General features: G+C 29.4%; 1 protein-coding gene across 1 annotated transcript in view; it reads right to left on the reverse strand.

Moving 5' to 3' along the window:
- Positions 1-21,434, reverse strand: part of LOC413568 (probable G-protein coupled receptor 158) — a 168,449-nt gene that overhangs the window by 62,508 nt on the left and 84,507 nt on the right. Inside the window, exons 3-4 of the mRNA XM_016913572.2 lie at positions 12,082-12,205; positions 11,631-11,774 (exon numbers count right to left, since the gene is read on the reverse strand). Of these exons, the coding sequence (XP_016769061.2) occupies positions 11,631-11,774; positions 12,082-12,205 (268 nt within the window). The remainder of the gene's footprint in view (positions 1-11,630; positions 11,775-12,081; positions 12,206-21,434) is intronic.

Below are 21,434 nucleotides of genomic sequence, written 5' to 3' on the forward strand. Positions count from 1 at the left end.
GCGCGGCCGCAAACATCTGTTACGAGTGGCAACAATGAAATAACTCGCGTTAACGGCATACCTGTGTACGGCGATTCTCACCATTGACTCCCCCTCACCCATTCGACGTTGAACGATGATAATAACGATAACGTTATGGCGACACGAGCACTGTCAAACGTAGCGAAATTGTTGATTAAAATTCAACGGTTGTTGCACGGATGCGATTACGACCGATTAATTGATAAACCGATTTTGGTTTTCTTTTTTTTTTTGGTTTCGGAAAACAATCAATTGGACGAGGATTAATGGGAATCGATTCATGATTTATAGGTTAGGAATGGAAGATAAGATTTAAATAGCGATGATGCTCTGTGACGTGTATATTTGTTAAATGTTTATGTTATAAAAAATGTCTCGAAATTAACGCAAGATTTGAATTAAATATAAAAGAAAGTCTTTAAAATATTATTCAAATAATGAAGACACGTTGTTGTATCGTATAACGCTCTCAGCTGTCAAACTGTTCTTTTTTCAGGGTTGCCAACAACTTAATGCAAAAATGGCGGCAAATTCAAATCTTGCGTTAATTTTGGGACACCCTTTACGATATTCTTGAAAAATCTGTATATCAATATATAATCAATCCTCAAATTTTTGTCACTTATTCATATTTCTATGTGCTGTGTAAATATTTTCTTTTATATTTTATTAATTGAAACAAAATTTGCTCCAACATCTATCAATCCATTTATACAATCTATATATACCTATAAAACATTCGTATGAAAAATAATTAAGTTAGCAACACATTTATTCACCATCAATTGAATAATACTTTCTTTAAGATTCTTACTCAGAGTGACTTTTGTAAACACTATAAAAATATTCCTGAAAATACAAATTTTAATAAACTCGTAATTAATCATATCCAATGTCTTTCGATCGAACAATAGAATCCTAGCCAGCTAAGCTATTGTAAGATCGATTAGGAGAGGAAACAATTTCGAAATGGCTTCTTATAACGAACCGGGCGAATCAGACTCGAAATCGTAATTTACTCCTCGTCGTTGACAGGCTCGAGTCGCAACGAGAAAGCAATCAACGGGATAGGAATCGGCGAGCAGTTTTGCGCGCGCAGTAAACAGAGAGTTTAGGTGTTGAGGATAATCAGAAATGACACGCTTGTCACGAGGCAAGCTTGCTGTATATGTATACGTATCGACGACCTCGATTAGGGGCGAGCGTTCGATTCCTCGTATCGGCTCCCGTGTCTTTCGTGACGTGTAATCTCATTGGCCGACGACGAGCGCGCCGAGTGACAAGGAACCGTACGCAATCTGTTACAAACGTTTTAGCGAAAACGACTGGATCGATATCGTCGAAACTATAGCGTAACGTTTTTTCTCTTTCTCTCTCGCTCGCTCGCTCGCTCGCTCGCTCTTCTTCGCTCTCGCTTGGTGCCATTTATTTTTATGCCTCGCAAAAAACGTTTTAGTTGGGAAGAATAATATATATATATGTGTGTGTGTATGTGAAATATACAAGAGTGCAACGTGGTAAGTTTACGGATATAGAGTTATTGTTGGACAGAATATTTGTGGAAATTGAAATTTTTGTAAGGATATTATTAATTGGGAGATTAATTGGGGAGAATGAAGAAAGAATAAAGTATATAAGATTGTATGTATTATTGTTGGACGGAAATTGAAATTTTTATGAATATAATTTTAGAGTTTGAAATATATAATATATAATAATTGTAATGTTTGTGCATAATTATTGTGGAAATTGAAATTTTTATGAATATAATTTTAGAGTTTCAGTTTAGGAAGGAATATAAAAAAATGTGAAATATATAATAATTGTAATGTTCGTGCATACGAATTATTGTGTTAAATTAAAAACTTTTTCTAAACATAATTTTAGAGTTTGTTGTGCAACGAATTATTATTGGACAGAATATTCGTGTAAATTAAAATTTTTATGGACATAATTTTAGAGTTTTACTTCGAAAGAATGTCGAATAAAAAAAAATGAAATATATAAGATTGCAAAATTGTATTGTAAATACGAATCATTTAAGGACAAAATATTTAAGGAAATTTTTATGAAATAGAAATAAACCAAGCTCATTTTTCGTACCACACTGTACTTTGAATATTTCTTTTTTTTTATTCTTTTGCATTACACGTATTGTATGACATTTAAATTTTTCATAAATGATTCTAATTAATGATAGGAATAATAATAGATCGTGAAACGATTTGATTAATATAAAAAAATATTAATGTGAAGGAAACAGGGACAAAGTATGGATTATATAATCAGGCTTGTGTAACTTATCTAGGATCTTAAACTGTGCTTCGTTTGGGCCACCTTTTATTTACAAAAAAGCGACGAGAACTCGAACAAAGGAAAGATCAACGAAGCAGAAAAGGTGAAAGGACGAAACTTTGCGTGGAAATAATAGAAAGAAACGGCATGATTTATTGGATCGACGATCTAAAAAACTACCCCGAACATTCGGTTAACGAGACAAATGGTCCAACTATTACAGAAACGGCGAAAGGAAACGGCTCTTTCGGGCCAATTTTTTTCCTTTCCAAAACTTGCTGATCGATGGGAAATCGAGAATACAATTACGAAGGGAAATAAAGGCGTGATGAAGAGAAAGATTTCCGGTTTTTTCGTCGTATGGATCGTCGATGAATTGATAATCGATCATCCTGCGGTATAAATACAGGTCGAAAATTTTGAATATGGGAGGAATTGTATTTTGATTTTTATGGAATTGGGAGAATTCGAAAAATTGGAAAATAAATAGCTTCTTGAATGTTCCAATTTCAATATTAGTTTTCAAATTATTCTACGTTATATAGAATCGATCGAAAATTTCGAAATTGGAAAAATTCGAAAGATTCGAGAATGGCTTCTTGAATATTTCAATTCAAAATTATTCCGCGTTATATCGATCGAAAATTTCGAACGTGGAAAAATTATATTTTGATTCTCATGGAATTGGAGAAATTGAAAGAATTGGAGAATATTCCAATTTCAATATTAGTCTTCAAATTATTCCACGTTATATAGAATCGATCGAAAACTGAAATTGAAGAAATTCGAAAGATTCGAGGATGACTTCTTGAACGTTCCAATATTCAAAATTATTCCGCATTATATAGAATCGATCGAAAATTTCGAATGTGGAAAAATTTTATTTTGATTCTCACGAAATTGGAGGAATTGGAGAGATTCTTGAATATTTCAATTCCAATATTAATTAAAATCATTATCTTCAAATTATTCCACGTTATATAGAATCGATCGAAAACTTCGAAATTGGAGAAATTCGAGAATGGCTTCTTGAACGTTCCAATATTCAAAATTATTCCGCGTTATATCGATCGAAAACTTACGTTATATCGAACGTGGAAAAATTATATTTTGATTCTCACGAAATTGGAAAAATTGAAAGAATTAGAGAGATTTGAGAATGTTCCAATTCCAATATTAGTTTTCAGGAATTGTATTTTGATTCTCATGGAATTGGAGGAATTCGATAGATTCGAGGATGGCTTCTTGAATGTTCCAATTCCAAATTATTCCGCGGTATATAGAATCGATCGAAAACTTCGAACGTGGAAAAATTATATTTTAATTCTCATAGAATTGGAAGAATTATATTTTGATTGTCACGGAATTGGAAGAATTCGAGGATGGGTTCTTGAATTCTTCCAATTCCAAATTATTCCACGTTATATAGAATCGATCAAAAACTTCGAACGTGGAAAAATTATATTTTAATTCTCATAGAATTGGAGGAATTGGAAAGATTCTTGAACGTTCCAATTCCAATATTAGTCTTCAAGAATTGTATTTTGATTCTCGAATTCTTCGAGAATCTTGAATCTTCCAATTCCATTGTTAATCTTCAAATTTTATGGTTGCTTAATTTATCGATACATTCAAATTGGACGAAGATTTTCTTACGCTGTTGTAAACTTTGACTTCAGAAAGACTTAAGAAAAACGAGTTATCTGTACAAATTGTTGTTGTAATTATGTGTTTGCAAATTATTTTCATTTGCAAATTATTCATATTCGTCTCTATCGAAAAGTTTCATTTATTGAAATGTATATATGAACCTAAAAAAAAAAAAACATTTGATTTGTTATTGACTCGTATTTAGAGAGTTTGGTATTTAGTACTTCTCTCTCTCTCTCTCTCTCTCTCTCTCTCTCTCTCTCTCTCTCTCTCTCTCTCTCTCTCTCTCTCTCTCTCTCTCTCTCTCTCTCTCTCTCTCTCTCTCTCTCTCTCTCGTTGAAAGGGGTTCTCGTAAAAAAGGCTGGAACAGCTCTCCAGAGAATAGGGAATTTCGAGGATGTGTGATGCAACACCATTCAACGCAGACCCTCAATTACCATCGTTGTAACGGTGAATCGCGGAGCAGACAGAAATTATTCACCTTTTTTTTTTCCACCCACTTTCCGCTACACCTACGTTCCCCCCCCTCCTCCTCCTCCCAACCAGTCCAACAAGAATTGTTTTGTTCCGACGAAATAATGTCCGAACAATGAAGCTAGTTGGCCTCCTGTTGGATTTTCCTTTGTTCCCCCCTCCCTCTAAAGTCTCTTCCTTTCCCCCTCCCCCTTCGTGAAAACGTGTCGTGTCACCATCTGGCGAAAAGAGCAGATTTTCTTTCGTTCAATTGTTCTTAAATATTCTTAAACTCGTGTTTAAGTTATTCTGGTATATTTATTCCTTTCTTTCTTTCTTTCTTTCTTTTGTTTTTTTTAACTCGTTTATTATTACGTTATCACACACATGGAAATGAAGTTATGTACCAAGTTCAAACAAATTTTATTCTACGATAACGAGCTTGTTACGTTTTACTTCTTTCTTTTTTTTTTTTTACGTATATTTTTTCGAAACTCTCCTTTTCTTTGTGAAATTCTGTCTGTCGTAATTGGAAAACTTGTAAAAATTGTGCGAGTCCAAAGAAAATAGAGAATAATAGCTGAACATCACAGGTTGAATATCTTTTTTAATCCTATTTATACGATATAATAGGCTGAGAAAGAAAATGTAGAAATTCGATTGGATTGGGGACCAATTTGATATTTCTTGGATATCGGATGAAAATAAATTCTATGGTTCTGTTTATTGCGCTAATCATTCGACAAATCGAGCGAGACGAAATTAATAACGTTTTGGTCGAAACACGGGTCGGGAATCGTTTGGCCGATCGTGTGCAGATTCTCTCGTCAAATCGAGCACGTTATACGAGGCATGACACTGTGGATGACAGCACGGCCCCTGTCGATATCCATTTTCGCGCGAAGAAACGAACGATTCAACGGATTCTATTCGATTAGATTCCCTATATACGGGGTGCTCGTGAAAAGAAAAACGGTGGAATGGAATAACGAATAAAGTCGACGAAAATTTTCAATTAATTAATTGATTATTGAACGAAACATCGAATAGAAGTTTATAGGGAACCCTAGAATTTTAGGGAAAAACGGAGGAATGCTGGAAGAATGGAATAACGAATAAAGTCGACAAAAATTTTCAATTAATTAATCGATTATTGCACGAAACACCGAATAGAAGTTTATAGGGAACCCTAGAATTTTATAGGGAAATAAGAAGTTATAGGGAAAAATGAAGGAATGCTGGAAGAATGGAATAACGAATAAATTTTTAATTAATTAATCAATTATTGCACGAAACACGAATCTCGAATTTTATAGGGAAATAAGAAATTATAGGGGAAAACGAAGAAATGCTGGAAGAATGGAATAACGAATAAACGAAAGTCGATGAAAATCTTCAATTAATTAATCAATTATTGAATAAAACATGAATCTTGAACTTTATAGGGAAATAAAAAATTATAGAAAAAAGGAAGGAATGCTGGAAGAATAGAATAACGAATAAACGAAAATCTTCAATTAATTAATCAATTATTGCACGAAACACGAATCTCGAACTTTATAGGGAAATAAGAAGTTTATAGGAAAATAAGAAATATATAGGGAAAAGAAGTTATAGAGAAAAACGAAGAAATGCTGGAAGACTGGAATAACAAATAAACGAAAGTCAACGAAAATCTTCAATTATTGCACGAATCTAGAACTTTATAGAGAAATAAGAAGTTATAGGGGAAAATGAAGGAATGCTGGAAGAATGGAATAACGAATAAACAAAAGTCGACGAAAATTTTCAATTAATTAATTGATTATTGAACGAAATACCGAATAGAAGTTTATAGGGAACCCTAGAACTTTATAGGAAAATAAGAAGTTATAGAGAAATAAGAAGTTATAGGGAAAAACGAAGGAATGCTGGAAGAATGGAATAATGAATAAATCTTTAATTAATTAATTATTGCACGAAACACGAATCTAGAACTTTATAGGGAAATAAGAAGTTATAGGGGAAAATAAAGGAATGCTGGAAGAATGGAATAACGAATAAACGAAAATCGATGAAAATCTTCAATTAATTAATCGATTATTGCACGAAACACGAATCTCGAACTTTATAGGGAAATAAGAAGTTATAGGGGAAAATGAAGGAATGCTGGAAGAATGGAATAACGAAAATCTTCAATTATTGCACGAAATACCGAATCTCGAACTTTATAGGGAAATAAGAAGTTATAGGGAAAAACGAAGAAATGCTGAAAGAATGGAATAATGAATAAATGAAAGTCAACGAAAATCTTCAATTATTGCACGAATTTCGAACTTTATAGGGAAATAAGAAGTTATAGGGGAAAACGAAGGAATGCTGGAAGAATGAATAAACGAATCAACGAAAATCTTCAATTAATTAATCGATTATTGCACGAAATACGAATCTCGAACTTTATAGGGAAATAAGAAGTTATAAGGAAATAAGAAGTTATAGGGGAAAACTTCAATTAACTAATCGATTATTGCACGAAACACCGAATCTCGAACTTTACAGGAAAATAAGAAGTTTCAATATGTATAGTTTAGAAACAGTTTACGGAACTACTTTACGGAAAGTTATCGAGGCGAGAAGAAACCGAAAATATCGGATGGCGAAGAAACTTATCGGAATATTTGCACGCTTAGAGATGTGGGCGCGTCTAGGGGATCCTATCGAACGTTACGAAAAAAATTTGGTAACTTTTTATCTCATCTTCGATAAGCTGGAATAATAATCCTTGCCTTCGAGTATGATTTTTCATTAATTAACAAGAGAAAAAAATTCTCGATTTTTGCCACGGATGACGATCGAATCGAAAAATTCTGACCGAGTAAAAAAAAAACGATTCGGTTTGATCCGGTTTGAAATTGTACTTTGCCTTGTTTTTCTTTTCTTTTTTTTTTTTTTTTTTTTTTTGGAAAGTTTCCCGAAACGCTCGAAATAAAAAGAAAGGATCACAAATGAGTTTTCGAGCGAGTTAGCTCGAGGAAAAGTTAGTCAAATTTTCTGTCCACGAACCAACCTCTGCATATTTAACGCACAACAACTTCATGAAAACATTCTATAAACGATATTTGTTGCTTTGGCTCGTTGCCAACAAACTTTGCACCTTTTTTTTTCTCTCTCTCTCTCTCTCTTTTTTTCTCCGCTTATTATTAACTTTGTTGCTAAATCTCTCGAGATTAATCACAACTTCTCCTCGAAAAGAACTTTGAAACTGGAATGGAATAATTTCTTTTCAACGTGACAATTCTTTAATACCCTCCTCGTTCAATTATCTAATCATTCCTTTTAATTTTAATTTTAATTTTAATCCCATTTTTAAAAAATTGTACAATCTCATCCCCATCAATCGTTCAATTTTTCATAACGAATGTTTCAACTTATCATCATCATTATTGCTTTACTCAAACAATAGATTTGAAAAAGTTGAAATTTGTAACAAGAAACTGGGTCATTTTTTTCCCTTTTTTTCAACTTCCTGATTCGTGACAGGTTAATGGAAAATTACGAGAACCAGGCCGACTTCTGTATCGTTGACTGTGTATGAAGTAATTTTCGTGCCTCGCGTGATTTCCCCCTTTCACCCTGTGGTAAAACGTCGTAATATAATTTAAGCATCGAGATAAAGATCTTCCTTGAGAAACCGTCTCCTCCGCGAAAAGATAAACGATTCGAAGCATTTCCAAAGGGGGAAAAAGAAAATATATGCATCATCGAATAATATCAAGAACGGATGAAACAGAAATCATCTCGTTTCTGCTCGCACAATCCTTGGCGAAGCACAATAGTTGCGTTTATCGTCATTGCACGCGGTTCATTAGAATCAGCGAATTTAAACGACGAGCGCAATTAGCCTTGTTCCTCGCACACGGAACAACAACGCGAGATTCTCCTTTGTGAATGCATTAATTATTACCCAAGGCCTTTTGTAACGTTGTTCCTTAGTCATTTATCAGCAATTACAAGCGACCCATGGACAACTTTGCTCGAAAAAACGAACGTGGTATCGCACATTGGTCCCAATCAACTTCTTTCCTTTCTTCTTCTTTTTCTTCCTATCTTTAAAACAAGACACACCAGTTTTGTCTCAGAACTGTGTTGTCTTAGATTCTTTCATCCTTTTGGCGATTAGGAGATTAATGGATTGAAGAAAAGTATTTATTTTGGTTAACTCCATGATGTTTCTCTAAATTCAATTGTTCTTGAAACAATTGCGAATAATATAAAATGAGTTACATTTTTTTGCTTATTTCTGTAGTTCATTTTGTGCATTTAATAACAATTGAAGTGATCCCATCAGCAGAATTAAATAGAATGGAGTAAAAGTGACAAAAATTGTGAGAATCTTTCAATGTTGTTGAATTTTTTCTTGAAACAATTGAAACAATTGTGAATACATAAAATGAGTTATATTTTTTTACTTATTTTTGTAGCTCATTTTATTAATAACAATTGAAATGATTTCATCAGCAGAATTAAATAGGATGGAGTAAAAGTGACAAAAATTGTGAGAGTCTTTGAATATTGTTGGATTTTTTCTTGAAACAATTGAAACAATTGCGAATACATAAAATGAGTTACATTTTTTTGCTTATTTTTGTAGCTCATTTTGTGCGTTTAATAATAATTGAAATGATCCCATCAGCAGAATTAAATAGAATGGAGTAAAAGTGACAAAAATTGTGAGAGTCTTTCAATATTGTTGAATTTTTTCTTGAAATAATTGCGAATAATATAAAATGAGTTACATTTTTTTGCTTATTTTTGTAGCTCATTTTATGCTTTTGTTTAATAACAATTGAAATGATCAATAGAATTAAATAGGATGGAATAAAGTGACAAAAATTGTGAGAGTCTTTCAATATTGGATTTTTTCTTGAAACAATTGAAACAATTATGAATAATATAAAATGAGTTACATTTTTTTGCTTATTTTTGTAGCTCATTTTATTAATAACAATTGAAATGATCCCATCAGCAGAATTAAATAGGATGGAGTAAAAGTGACAAAAATTGTGAGAGTCTTTCAATGTTGTTGGACGAATAGTAATCATACAGGGGCAGACCTCATTGAACAGTCTGTGAACAAAATGAGAGAGAGAGAGAGAAAGGGAGAGAAAGTTGGGCAAGGGATGGAGGAATTGAGATCTGAACCTGAATCTAATATCCTAATACAAAGGTAACCCTAATTTAACGGGAGCCTATCCCAAAATAACTTTGGCGAACAATTCTAACGCAGATGATCCGGTCAAGCTGACTGTTGGATAGTTAGACAGCTCGTACAAATGCTGATTCGCCAGAATCTCTTGATTAGGTGCGAGAAATCGATGGTTGAAATAACGATAGATTGCTTATAAATTTTTGTAGATGTAAATTTTGTAAATGTTTATAATTATAATATTCTTGAAATGAATGACAGAAGAGAAGATACAATTAATAAACTTAGGATTAATATTTATTTTTTGATCATCAATGAAGTCATGAAGCATGAAGCCTAGAAATACTTTAAAAATAAAATTTTAAACAATTCTAAAAAATATTGTCATTTGCTTTTTGATAAAGTAATCAACAGCAAAATAATCAAAAGTAAAGTAATTAAGTAGTTTTATATATATATATCTATAATGAATGGCAATTTCACAGTAAATTTCTTTCCAATTTCTTTCTTTTTTGTAATGTAATTTCAAGTAATTTTAAGAGATCAAGCTCAGATTTCACATTTTTATCTCAAAATTTCTATCAAATAATATATTAGAATAGATATTATATTATAATAGATATTTGCTCTTTTGAATGATAATTTCAACAGTAAACTTTTTTCCAATTTTTTGCAATGTAATTTCAAGCTCGTTTCAACATCACATTTTATCACAAAATTTCTATCAAATGACGAAGCATTACATATCTTAATAAATTATTTAACAATGATACTATAACTTTGAATGCTGTTAAAACAATCCTTTTCTTTAACTCCTTAACCCTCTTCGAATTCTTAGATCAAGACCAAACCCCAGATTCATTTAGACACTTAAATAGGTCGAGAAGTTAGAACTTGAAAGAAGAAATTTTATTTCTTTATTTTCTTTCCTCATGCTCCTCTCTCTCTCTCTCTCTCTCTCTCTCTCTCTCTCGTGTGAATCATTTCTGAAGTTTGTCAAGTTTTTGACTTCCAGGGGGGGGAGAATTTAAGCATAGTTTAAAAAAGATTCGAAAGTGTTTAACGAGAAATTCTCGTGAAGAAACTAGAGATCGATTCGAACAGCGTCCTTTTGAAGATCCTCGAGTGAGAAACAATGATCTGTGACCTGGAAGTAATGATGTGCTTATGAGAACGCGAGTTTCATTTCGCCCAGTAAGACATTGACAAATTATCGTTGAAGAACCTGGTCCAAAAGTATAATCCTCTAATTCCTTCCAAACTTGATAATTATACACTATATATATATATTTCTTATTTTTTTTAAACGACAAACTTGTACAAAATTTTCAGAGTTTTCCCAGAATAAAACTTTATACACTCGCTTTATACATTTTTTTTTTTTATTACAAATTTTATGAAGAATGTTCGATTGAATTTCTTGAAAATTCAAGAAGAGTTTGGAATTTTTTTAGCAAATAAAATTTTCAACCAAGTTGACCAATTTGACTAACGAATGATTCCAATTTATATGATAGTTTCAATAACTAAAATTAATGAACTTTATTTTTTTTAATTGTAAACAGAATATATATTTCATTTTATGCAAATAAATTTTATACTTTAAAAAAATTATTAGCATGCTCAATAATTTTTAATTCATTTTATTTTATTTTTATTTTAGATTTTAAAGAAAAATATATTTGTTATTATAATCGTTTTATATCCAATTAATTATTTTTTATTAATTAGATTCTTAAATAAATTTAACATTCATAATTTTTAACTTTATATTTTATAATAATAAATATCAATTATATACATTTTTAATTTTAATATTTAATTATGCAATATATCCAATTTTACTAGCCTTTGTAATTAAATGAAATTTAATTTTTATAATAGTTAGAGCTAAAACTGATATAACTGAATTTTATTTTTTTTAATACTTTTCAAGAATATTAACAATATTTGAAATTACCTACACACAGATTGGAATTTTCAGGGAAAATTCGTTTCACTAGAGGGAGAGGGAAGGAAAACTCACCATCATCAACTTTTCGAATTCTTCCTCGATAACTGTGCCATTGTAGTATCGACTGGTGGATTTGATGTCGGGATAATAAAAGCCACGTTTGCAGATGCATCGATAGCTCCCGCGACGGAATCCCAGCCCTGGAATCGCGATGCACTGTAAATACGGAACGATAATTAGGTGTCGATAAAGAAAAAACGGGTCGGATGGAATGGAAACGGCGGAATAATCGACTTTTCTTTCCTTTTTTCCCCCTTTTTTTCGAATTATCACCGATCACCACGAATCGAATCGAATCGAAGATGGATGATTTTTCGAAATTTTTATATTTAAAATTTTATATTTAATTTATAATTTGAAATTTCATGAAAATTATTCAATCTTATATATTCCCCTCTTATGAAGAAGAAAGTATGAAAGATGAGCTTAGGGATCGTTGAGAAGATCGTTGAAACATACTAACTTCTGTAGTCCGCTTCTTGCATTTGTCACTGGCCGCGAATATGTTCAATTGAGTGGAGCCTGGAGGCAGGGGGCACTGATCTATGTCCAGCCTGCGTAGATCGATGTCTATCCCACTCGTTCCCCTGAAACGAATGATCTCAAAGTGAGATAAGAATTTCGTTCGAGAGAAAAGAGTGTATTTTTAACGAGTTTATTTGTACATATTAATAAAAATGGAAAAATTTTTGCAATTATTATCATTCGATATTTAATATTTTTTTCAATAATTTTTATTACTTCGAATTTAAAAAAAGAACTAGATATCGATAATATCGATTGGGAAAGCCTTCGATCAAAACTTTTTCCGAAACTTCATCAAAAGTTTTCAAGAAAAATAAAAATCGAAAAATTTTTGCAATTATCATTATCACTCTATTTAACATTTTTCAATAACTTTTATTGCTTCGAATTTAAAAAAAGAGGTATCAGTCGATAATATCGATTGGGAAAGTCTTCGATCAAAGTCTTTCCGAAACTTCATCAAAAGTTTTCAAGAAAAATAAAATAAAAATCGAAAAATTTTTGCAATTATCATTATCACTCGATATTTAGCATTTTTTTTAATAACTTTTATTACTTCGAATTTAAAAAAGAGGTATCGGTCGATAATATCGATTGGGAAAGCCTTCGATCAAAGCCTTTCCAAAACTTCATCAAAAGTTTTCAAGAAAAATAAAAATCGAAAAATTTTTGCAATTATCATTATCACTCTATTAAACATTTAACATTTTTTTAATAACTTTTATTGCTTCGAATTTAAAAAAAGAACGAGGTATCGATCAATAATATCGATTGGAAAAGCCTTTCCGAAACATTATCAAAAGTTTTCAAGAAAAATAAAATAAAAATCGAAAAATTTTTGCAATTATCATTATCACTCTATTAAACATTTAACATTTTTTTCGATAACTTTTATTGCTTCGAATTTAAAAAAAGAAAGAAATATCGGTCGATAATATCGATTGGGAAAGCTTTCGATCAAAGCCTTTCCGAAACTTCATCAAAAGTTTTCCAGAAAATAAAATAAAATAAAAATCGGAAAATTTTTGCAATTATCATTATCACTCGATATTTAACATTTTTTTCAATAATTTTTATTGCTTCGAATTTAAATAAAAAGAGATATCGGTCGATAATATCGATTGGGAAAGCCTTTCCGAAACTTTATCAAAAATTTTCAAGAAAAATAAAATCGAATAAAAATAAAAATCGGAAAATTTTTGCAATTATCATTATCACTCTATTTAACATTTTTTTCAATAACTTTTATTGCTTCGAATTTAAAAAAAGAAGTATCGGTCGATAATATCGATTGGGAAAGCCTTCGATCAAATCCCTTCCGAAACTTCGTCAAAAGTTTTCAAGAATTTCGAATCGATATCAATCGTCTTTGACGCGAAGGTGGCGAGTTATAAAAAAAAAAGAAAACAAACAAACAAAACGCTATTATTCGTCAACAGTTTTGTCCGAGGATGGAATTTTTTTCGATCGAATGGAGCAGAATGTTCCGATAACAAAGTTTCGGCGCGGAAACGGGACAAAGGGAAATAATTAGGCGAAAGAAAGACGCGAGGGGGGAGGACGCGAGAGGTTATTGCCGTCGAAATTGTCGACATGGCAGACATAATGGGCGACGGTGTGAAAAGGAGGATCCATATCGATCGTTCCGTCAATTTGTTACGCGATGGATCGAAGTATACTTTGAAGCAAAGCGAAGGGGGAAAAAGCGACGGAGTCTCTAACTTTGGCCGAAATAATTTGAACGAGAAACCTTGAATGGAGAAAATTCGTATTCGATCGTATTACGGAAAAGATTATAGGTACAGGAAAAATTAATCTAATCTATGAATAAAAATTGAAAATTCATTGTGGAATTATCATTCGTTTCAAAAATATTTAATTATAGACAAATGTGTATATATATCACTTAATCTAATTTATGCATAAAAATTGAAAATTCACTGTGGAATTATCATTCGTTTCAAAAATATTTAATTATAGACAAATATGTATAATAAATATGTAAAATAATAATTGTGGAATTATCATTCGTTTCAAAAATATTAATTACAGACAAATATATATATAATTTAAATAAGATACAATCATTGAATAATCATTATATATCAAATATCATTGAATAAGATACAATAGAAAAGATATAATCAATAAACTTAGAATTAATATTTATTTTTTGATCATCAATGAAGTCATGAAGCATGAAGCCTAAAACTCCTAAATACTTTAAAAATAAAATTTTAAATAATTCTAAAAGATATTGTCATTTTCTTTTTTGATAAAACAATAGGTAATCAAATATATCAATATATATCAATATATATATATATATATATATATATATATGTATTATCAATCAATATATATATGTCTGTAATGAATGGTAATTTCACAGTAAATTTTTTCCAACTTTTGTAATGTAATTTCAACTAATTTTTAAGGAATCAAGCTGATTTTATTTCAAAATTTCTATCAAATAATATAATATCATATATTAGAATAGGTATTATTATATCATTTGCTCTTTTGATAAAACAATAAACAATATATATATATATATATATATATATATATATATACATATGTCTAATGAATGGTAATTTTACAATAAATTTTGTTATCAATTTTTGTAATGTAATTTCAAGTAATTTTAAGGAATCAAGTTTCAATCACATTTTATTTCAAAATTTCTATCAAATAATATATCATATATTAGAATAGATATTATATCATTTGTTCTTTTGATAAAACAATAAGCAATATTTACAGTAAATTTCTTTCCAACTTTTATAATGTAATTTCAAATAATTTTTAAGGAATCAAGCTGATTTTATCTCAAAATTTCTATCAAATAATATAATATTATATATTAGAATAGATATTATATCATTTCTTCTTTTGATAAAACAATGAGCAATATATTATAATGAATGGTAATTTCACAGTAAACTTCTTTCCAATTTTTGTAATGTAATTTCAATTTTTAAGGAATCAAGCTGATTTTATTTCAAAATTTCTATCAAATAATATAATATCATATATTAGAATAGGTATTATATAATTTCTTCTTTTATTAAAACAATAAGCAATATATATATGTCTGTAATGAATAGTAATTTTACAATAAATTTTGTTATCAATTTTTGTACTTTAAAGAATCAAGCTGATTTTATTTCAAATCAGATAATGTGAGCATCATATATCATGTACAAGAATCTATCTATATTTCAAAAAAAAAAAAAAGAAACGATAGAAATGAATTTATACCTTTATTATTTCTAATTGAGTATAAGATACAATCGCTTCCTGATAAGTCGGCCACCTCGTATAGGGAATCGGTGCGTCTCTTGTGCGCTTTCACGTCGACTAATAATAGTTTCGTCAAAGTGGCGAGACTCTATCTCTGTCGCAGCCGTAATGAATATTGCTTGCTCCATACAGCAACTTGCGTCTTGTCATTAGCGTGCCGCTATTTGCAGAAGGAAGTAAATTGATGCATGTTTCGTGCCACGATATTGGTATCAGATATTATTTTATTTTAATAAAATAACCGATTCTCCGCAACGGAGTCTTCGACAATTGTTACACAGAATCTTTGCAATTATTTTCCAAAATTTACTTTTAAAACTCACTTCGACTTTTTTACTTTTAAAATCGATGACTGAAATAACGACGAGTTGCTTATAAATTTTTGTAGATGTAAATTTTGTAAATGTTTGTAATTTTATAATATTCTTGAAATGAATGACAAAAGAGAAGATACAATTAATAAACTTAGGATTAATATTTATTTTTTTGATCATCAATGAAGCATGAAGCCTAGAAATACTTTAAAAATAAAATTTTAAACAATTCTAAAAAATATTGTCATTTGTTTTTTTGATAAAACAGTAAAATAATCAAAAGTAATCAAGTAGTTATATATATATATATATATATATATATATATATATATATATATATATGTCTGTAATGAATGGTAATTTTACAGTAAACTTCTTTCTTTTATTTTTGTAATGTAATTTCAAGTAATTTTAAAGAATCAAACTCAGGTTTCAATTACATTTTATCCCAAAATTTTTATCAAATAATATATTATATAGTAGAATAGATATTATATTATTTGTTCTTTTGATAAAACAATAAGCAATATATATAATGAATGATAATTTTATAGTAAATTTCTTTCCAATTTTTGTAATGTAATTTCAAGTAATTTTAAGGAATCAAGTTTCAATCACATTTTATTTCAAAATTTCTATCAAATAATACAATATTATATATTAGAATAGATATTATATTATTTGCTCTTTTGAATGGTAATTTCACAGTAAATTTTTTTCCAATTTTTGTAATGTAATTTCAAGTAATTTTAAGGAATCAAGCTCAGGTTTTAATCACATTTTATCCCAAAATTTCTATCAAATAATACAATATTATATATAATATTATATATATAATATTATATATTATATATAATACAATATTATATATTAGAATAGATATTATATTATTTGTTCTTTTGATAAAACAATAAACAATATATATATTTCTGTAATGAATGATAATTTTACAGTAAATTTCTTTCCAATTTTTGTAATGTAATTTCAAGTAATTTTAAGGAATCAAGTTTCAATCACATTTTATCACAAAATTTCTATGAAATGTCGAAACATTACATATCTCAATAAATTATTTAACAATGACACTAAAACTCATCTTAAAAATAATAATTTCAAAAGAATTTAACGATACATATATACATTTTTTTTAATAAATCATCAAACTCACTTGCAATAATTATTCAATTACTCCATTCATTTTGCTTATTATTTTATCAAAAGATCCTTATTAACAAACGATGAGTAAAAGCATAATATCCATATTTAAAATTGTTTAAAATTATTTTCTTTTTAAAGTATTATTCAACGAACGAGGATAATTTAATATGCTTCACGCTTCGTGGATTCACAATGGGAATAAATAATTAACTTTAATAAGTTTATTATCATAAACTTCTCTGTCCTCCTAAAAATAAGAATTATAATAAATCCAAGCGATTGCAATTAATTTTTTTTCTTTTTCTTCGTTCGAAGAAGAGGAATAAATAATAATACAATAATATCCCTTCTCCAAACAATATCAATTTATATTCAATCTCGATTCGATATATTATTTATTTATTCGACATAATTCTACGATATCCAACCATCTTACCATTGCTTAAATACTATATATAATCGTGTTTTCGTGAATATAGGCAAAGAAGAACTCGAGTCGATTAACTACGATATCAGTGGAGCAGGTACACGTAATTGTATACGTGAAATTCGATTATCTGATTAGCGGTGGAGAAAGATGGAAATGGGGGAATTAATAACGGATCCAGGGAACGGAAGAAGATAATGAATTTTGGGTGGAGGGGAATATATCGAGGAATATTTCAAATGTATTTCGAAATTGTTATCGAGGAGGAGGGGGGATTAGATAAAAAATGAACGAGTAAAGATATCGATGAGAATGATGAAGAAGGAAAAAAAATATTGCTTTTTGGAAAATATTCGAAATTGTTATCGAGGAAAAATTAATTATTAAAAAATAAACAAGTAAAGATATCGATGAGAATGATGAAGAAAGGAAAAATATTATGCTTTTTGGAAAATATTCGAAGAGGGGAAGAAAAAATTAATAATTAAAAAATGAACAAGGAGATATCGATGAGAATGATGAAGAAAGAAAAAATTAATTAAAAAACGAAGAAATAGAGATATCAATGAGAATGATGAAGAAGGAAAAAAAAACTGTTTTTTGGAAAATACTCGAAATTGCTATCGAAAAGGAAAAGAAAAGAATTAATTAAAACGAAAAAAACGAAGAAGCAGAGATATCGATGAGAATGAGAAAAAGAGAAAAAAATTGCTTTTTGGAAAATATTGGAAATTGCTATCGAGAAGGGGAAGAAAAAATTAATTTAAAAAACGAAGAAGCAGAGACGAGAATGATGAAGATGGGGGAAAAAAAACTGCTTTTTGAAAATACTCGAAATTGCTATCGAAGAGGGGAAGAAACAATTAATTTAAAAAAAAAATGAACAAGCAGATAATAATAATGAAGAAAAAAGAATTAATTAAAAAATGAAGGAGCAACGAAGAATTAATTAAAAGACGAGAATGATGAAGAAGGGAAAAATTAATTAAAAAACGAAGAAGCAGAGATATCGATGAGAATGATGAAGAAGGAAAAAAACAACTTTTTTTGAAAAATTGCTCGATAATACCAAAAATTATTCGATCGAAAATAAAGAGTTGGAGCATCGCTCGAAACTCTTTGAGACATCGAACGAATGCCAGGAAAGGAAAATTGGCCTTTTGTGCTCCAATGGAAATTCCAATTTCGAGAACGATGGAGATAAAAGAGAAAATGGAAATGCGATTTCTCGATTTGAATAATTAAACAAAATTAAGAGATTCCTCTGAGTAACCAAGCTCGAAGAGTACTTGCCATAATTACACCTTATTAACAATATTACAACAATTGTTAATCCTCAGAGAAATACGCAAGAAGGCAACTCTTTATCCAACTTTGAGACTAAATATATCGAACGAATCGAAGAAGAATTATTTATTATTATTATTACTTATGACAATCGCAGAAATTATAAAAATTAATTGAAAAATTTTCCTCCAAGAAGGTGAAATAATTATTACTTATGACAATCACAGAAATTATAAAAATTAATTGAAAAATTTTCCTTCAAGAAGGTGAAATAATTATTACTTATGACAATGACAGAAATTAAAATAAAAATTAATTGAAAAATTTTCCATTCTCAATCACAGATTATATTTTTACTCCATAATTCCTCCAAGAAGGTGAAATAATTGTTACTTATGACAATGACAGAAATTAAAATAAAAATTAATTGAAAAATTTTCCATTCTCAATCATAAATTATGTTTTTACCCCGTAATTCCTCCAAGAAGGTGAAATAATTATTATGACAATGGCAGAAATTATAAAAATTAATCGAAAAATTTTTGATTACAAATTATGTTTTTACCTCGTAATTCCTCTAAGAAGGTGAAATAATTATTACTTATGACAATGACAGAAATTAAAATAAAAATTAATTGAAAAATTTTTCATTCTCAATCATAGATTATGTTTTTATCCCGTAATTCCTCCAAGAAGGTGAAATAATTATTATGACAACGGCAGAAATTATAAAAATTAATCGAAAAATTTTCGATTACAAATTATGTTTTTACCTCGTAATTCCTTCAAGGAGATGAAATAATTATTACTTATGACAATCGCAGAAATTATAAAAATTAATTGAAAAAAAAAAATTTTCCATTTTCGATCACAGATTCTGTTTTTATTCTATAATTCTTTCAAGAAGGTGAAATAATTATTACTTATGACAATGGCAGAAATTATAAAAATTAATCAAAAAATTTTCCTTCAAGAAGGTGAAATAATTATTACTTATGACAATAAATTATAAAAATTAATCGAAAAAATTTTCGATCACAGATTACGTTTTCACTCCGTAATTCCTCCAAGATGGTGAAATAATCCCGAATAATTTGTTTCTCAACGGAAAAAGATAAGCTGCAATTAACGATTAATCAACCGTTTCGTTCAACGGGAGCGTCTTCTAATCCTTGGAGCTCGAGTTTGTGAAGTTAAATTCACCGTGTTGGCGGGGAGACGTTTCTAGAGGGAGGGAGAATAACAAAAGGGGATTGTTTGCCACGCGCGTCTGACGGTATAAATATTCTCTTGGCGGGGAGAAAAAAGCGCAATAAAGAAAAAAAAAAAAAAAAAAAACGTGAATTCACCGAGCGAAGATGCACGATCCTGTTTCGGACCGCCTCCGTGGACCACCTCCAGCTGAAATCGCAGAAAGATAATAAAGAATGATGCAAATTGTTTTGTTCCAGACAGAGAAAGAGAGAAGAAAGTGGCTCGAACAGAGCCATTATTAAAGTAGTTGGATCGGTATCGCACACTGCGTTCAATTATTTACAGGAAGAATTTTTCCTGGAAGAAAATTGTTATGGAAAGAAAAAATTCAACTTATGGGTGATGGGGAAACTGTGATAGTTGGTTGGAGTTATTTCGATAATTTATTGCTTGTCAAAAAAATAAAATAATTGTAATGTAATTAATATTCATTTATTTTATAAAAAATTAAATTTCAAAACAATACGCCATGTAATGTATTATTATTAATAAATCATTGTTTAAAGATCACGGTTTAAAGTAATAGTTGTTATCTCTGATAAAAAAGATTTTATTTTTATATAATAAATTATTGAATTATTTATTAAAATTAATTCCAAATAATACATTAGCTGTTAAAATCAATATATATGTAGAGAGAGAAATTAAAAATAAAATTATTAAATAAAAAGATTGGTTTATTAATAATTCTGAATTGAATTTATACATCTAATTGTATTAATGATAATTATAGAAAAAATATTTCTTATTAAAAAAAAATGATTTATAATCAATTAGAATTAAATTTATTTTATTTATTGATAAATAAATGTAATTAAAGTTGATGAATGGATTAAAAATGAAACCGATGTCATTATTATTGGTTTATAATGTTGAAAATGGTATATAAATAATAATTAAATTGTTACTCGAGTAAATAAATAATTAAATTAACTTGTCGAAATTTTTAATTAGTTACTTTTTTTAACAGTTTTTAATATGAACCCAACCTAGAACGAAGAATTCAACCAATATACCGATAATACCAATAATAAATTTATCTATTATATCGAGGGAAAAATTTTTAACAAAACAAGGATCAAAAGTTGTAATAACTATGCTATTTCATTATTAGGCCAATTATTTATTTATTTACTTCGTTCGATTAGTTATCGGCCTATGCCTCGCCAATAATTTACTCGCTCTCCTTGACCGATAAGTAACCGATACAGCCAGTTTGTTTGATTAATAACCGACCTATTTCTCTGGTCTGATGACCCGTTTCGACCAATAATTTACTTATACTCCTTATCTGCCAGTGACCGATTGCCCGTGTCATCTGTCCAATCAGTAACCTCCCTATTTACCTTGACTGACTAGCGGTTGATTTATACTACTTGTCCGCCCAATAATCGACCTATCCTAATACGCTTCGCTCTATCTGGCTCCGTATACATTTAACTTTAAACGACTAAAGTTAGGAATCGAGAGATGATACTCTTTCAAAAGCAAAAAGCTAACTTTTTAACAAGGGAAAGTTTACAAGGGTAAGGAATCTCGAATTCA

The sequence above is a fragment of the Apis mellifera genome, linkage group LG8 (genome assembly GCF_003254395.2).
Source record: "Apis mellifera strain DH4 linkage group LG8, Amel_HAv3.1, whole genome shotgun sequence".
In the NCBI taxonomy this organism is placed as follows: domain Eukaryota; kingdom Metazoa; phylum Arthropoda; class Insecta; order Hymenoptera; family Apidae; genus Apis; species Apis mellifera.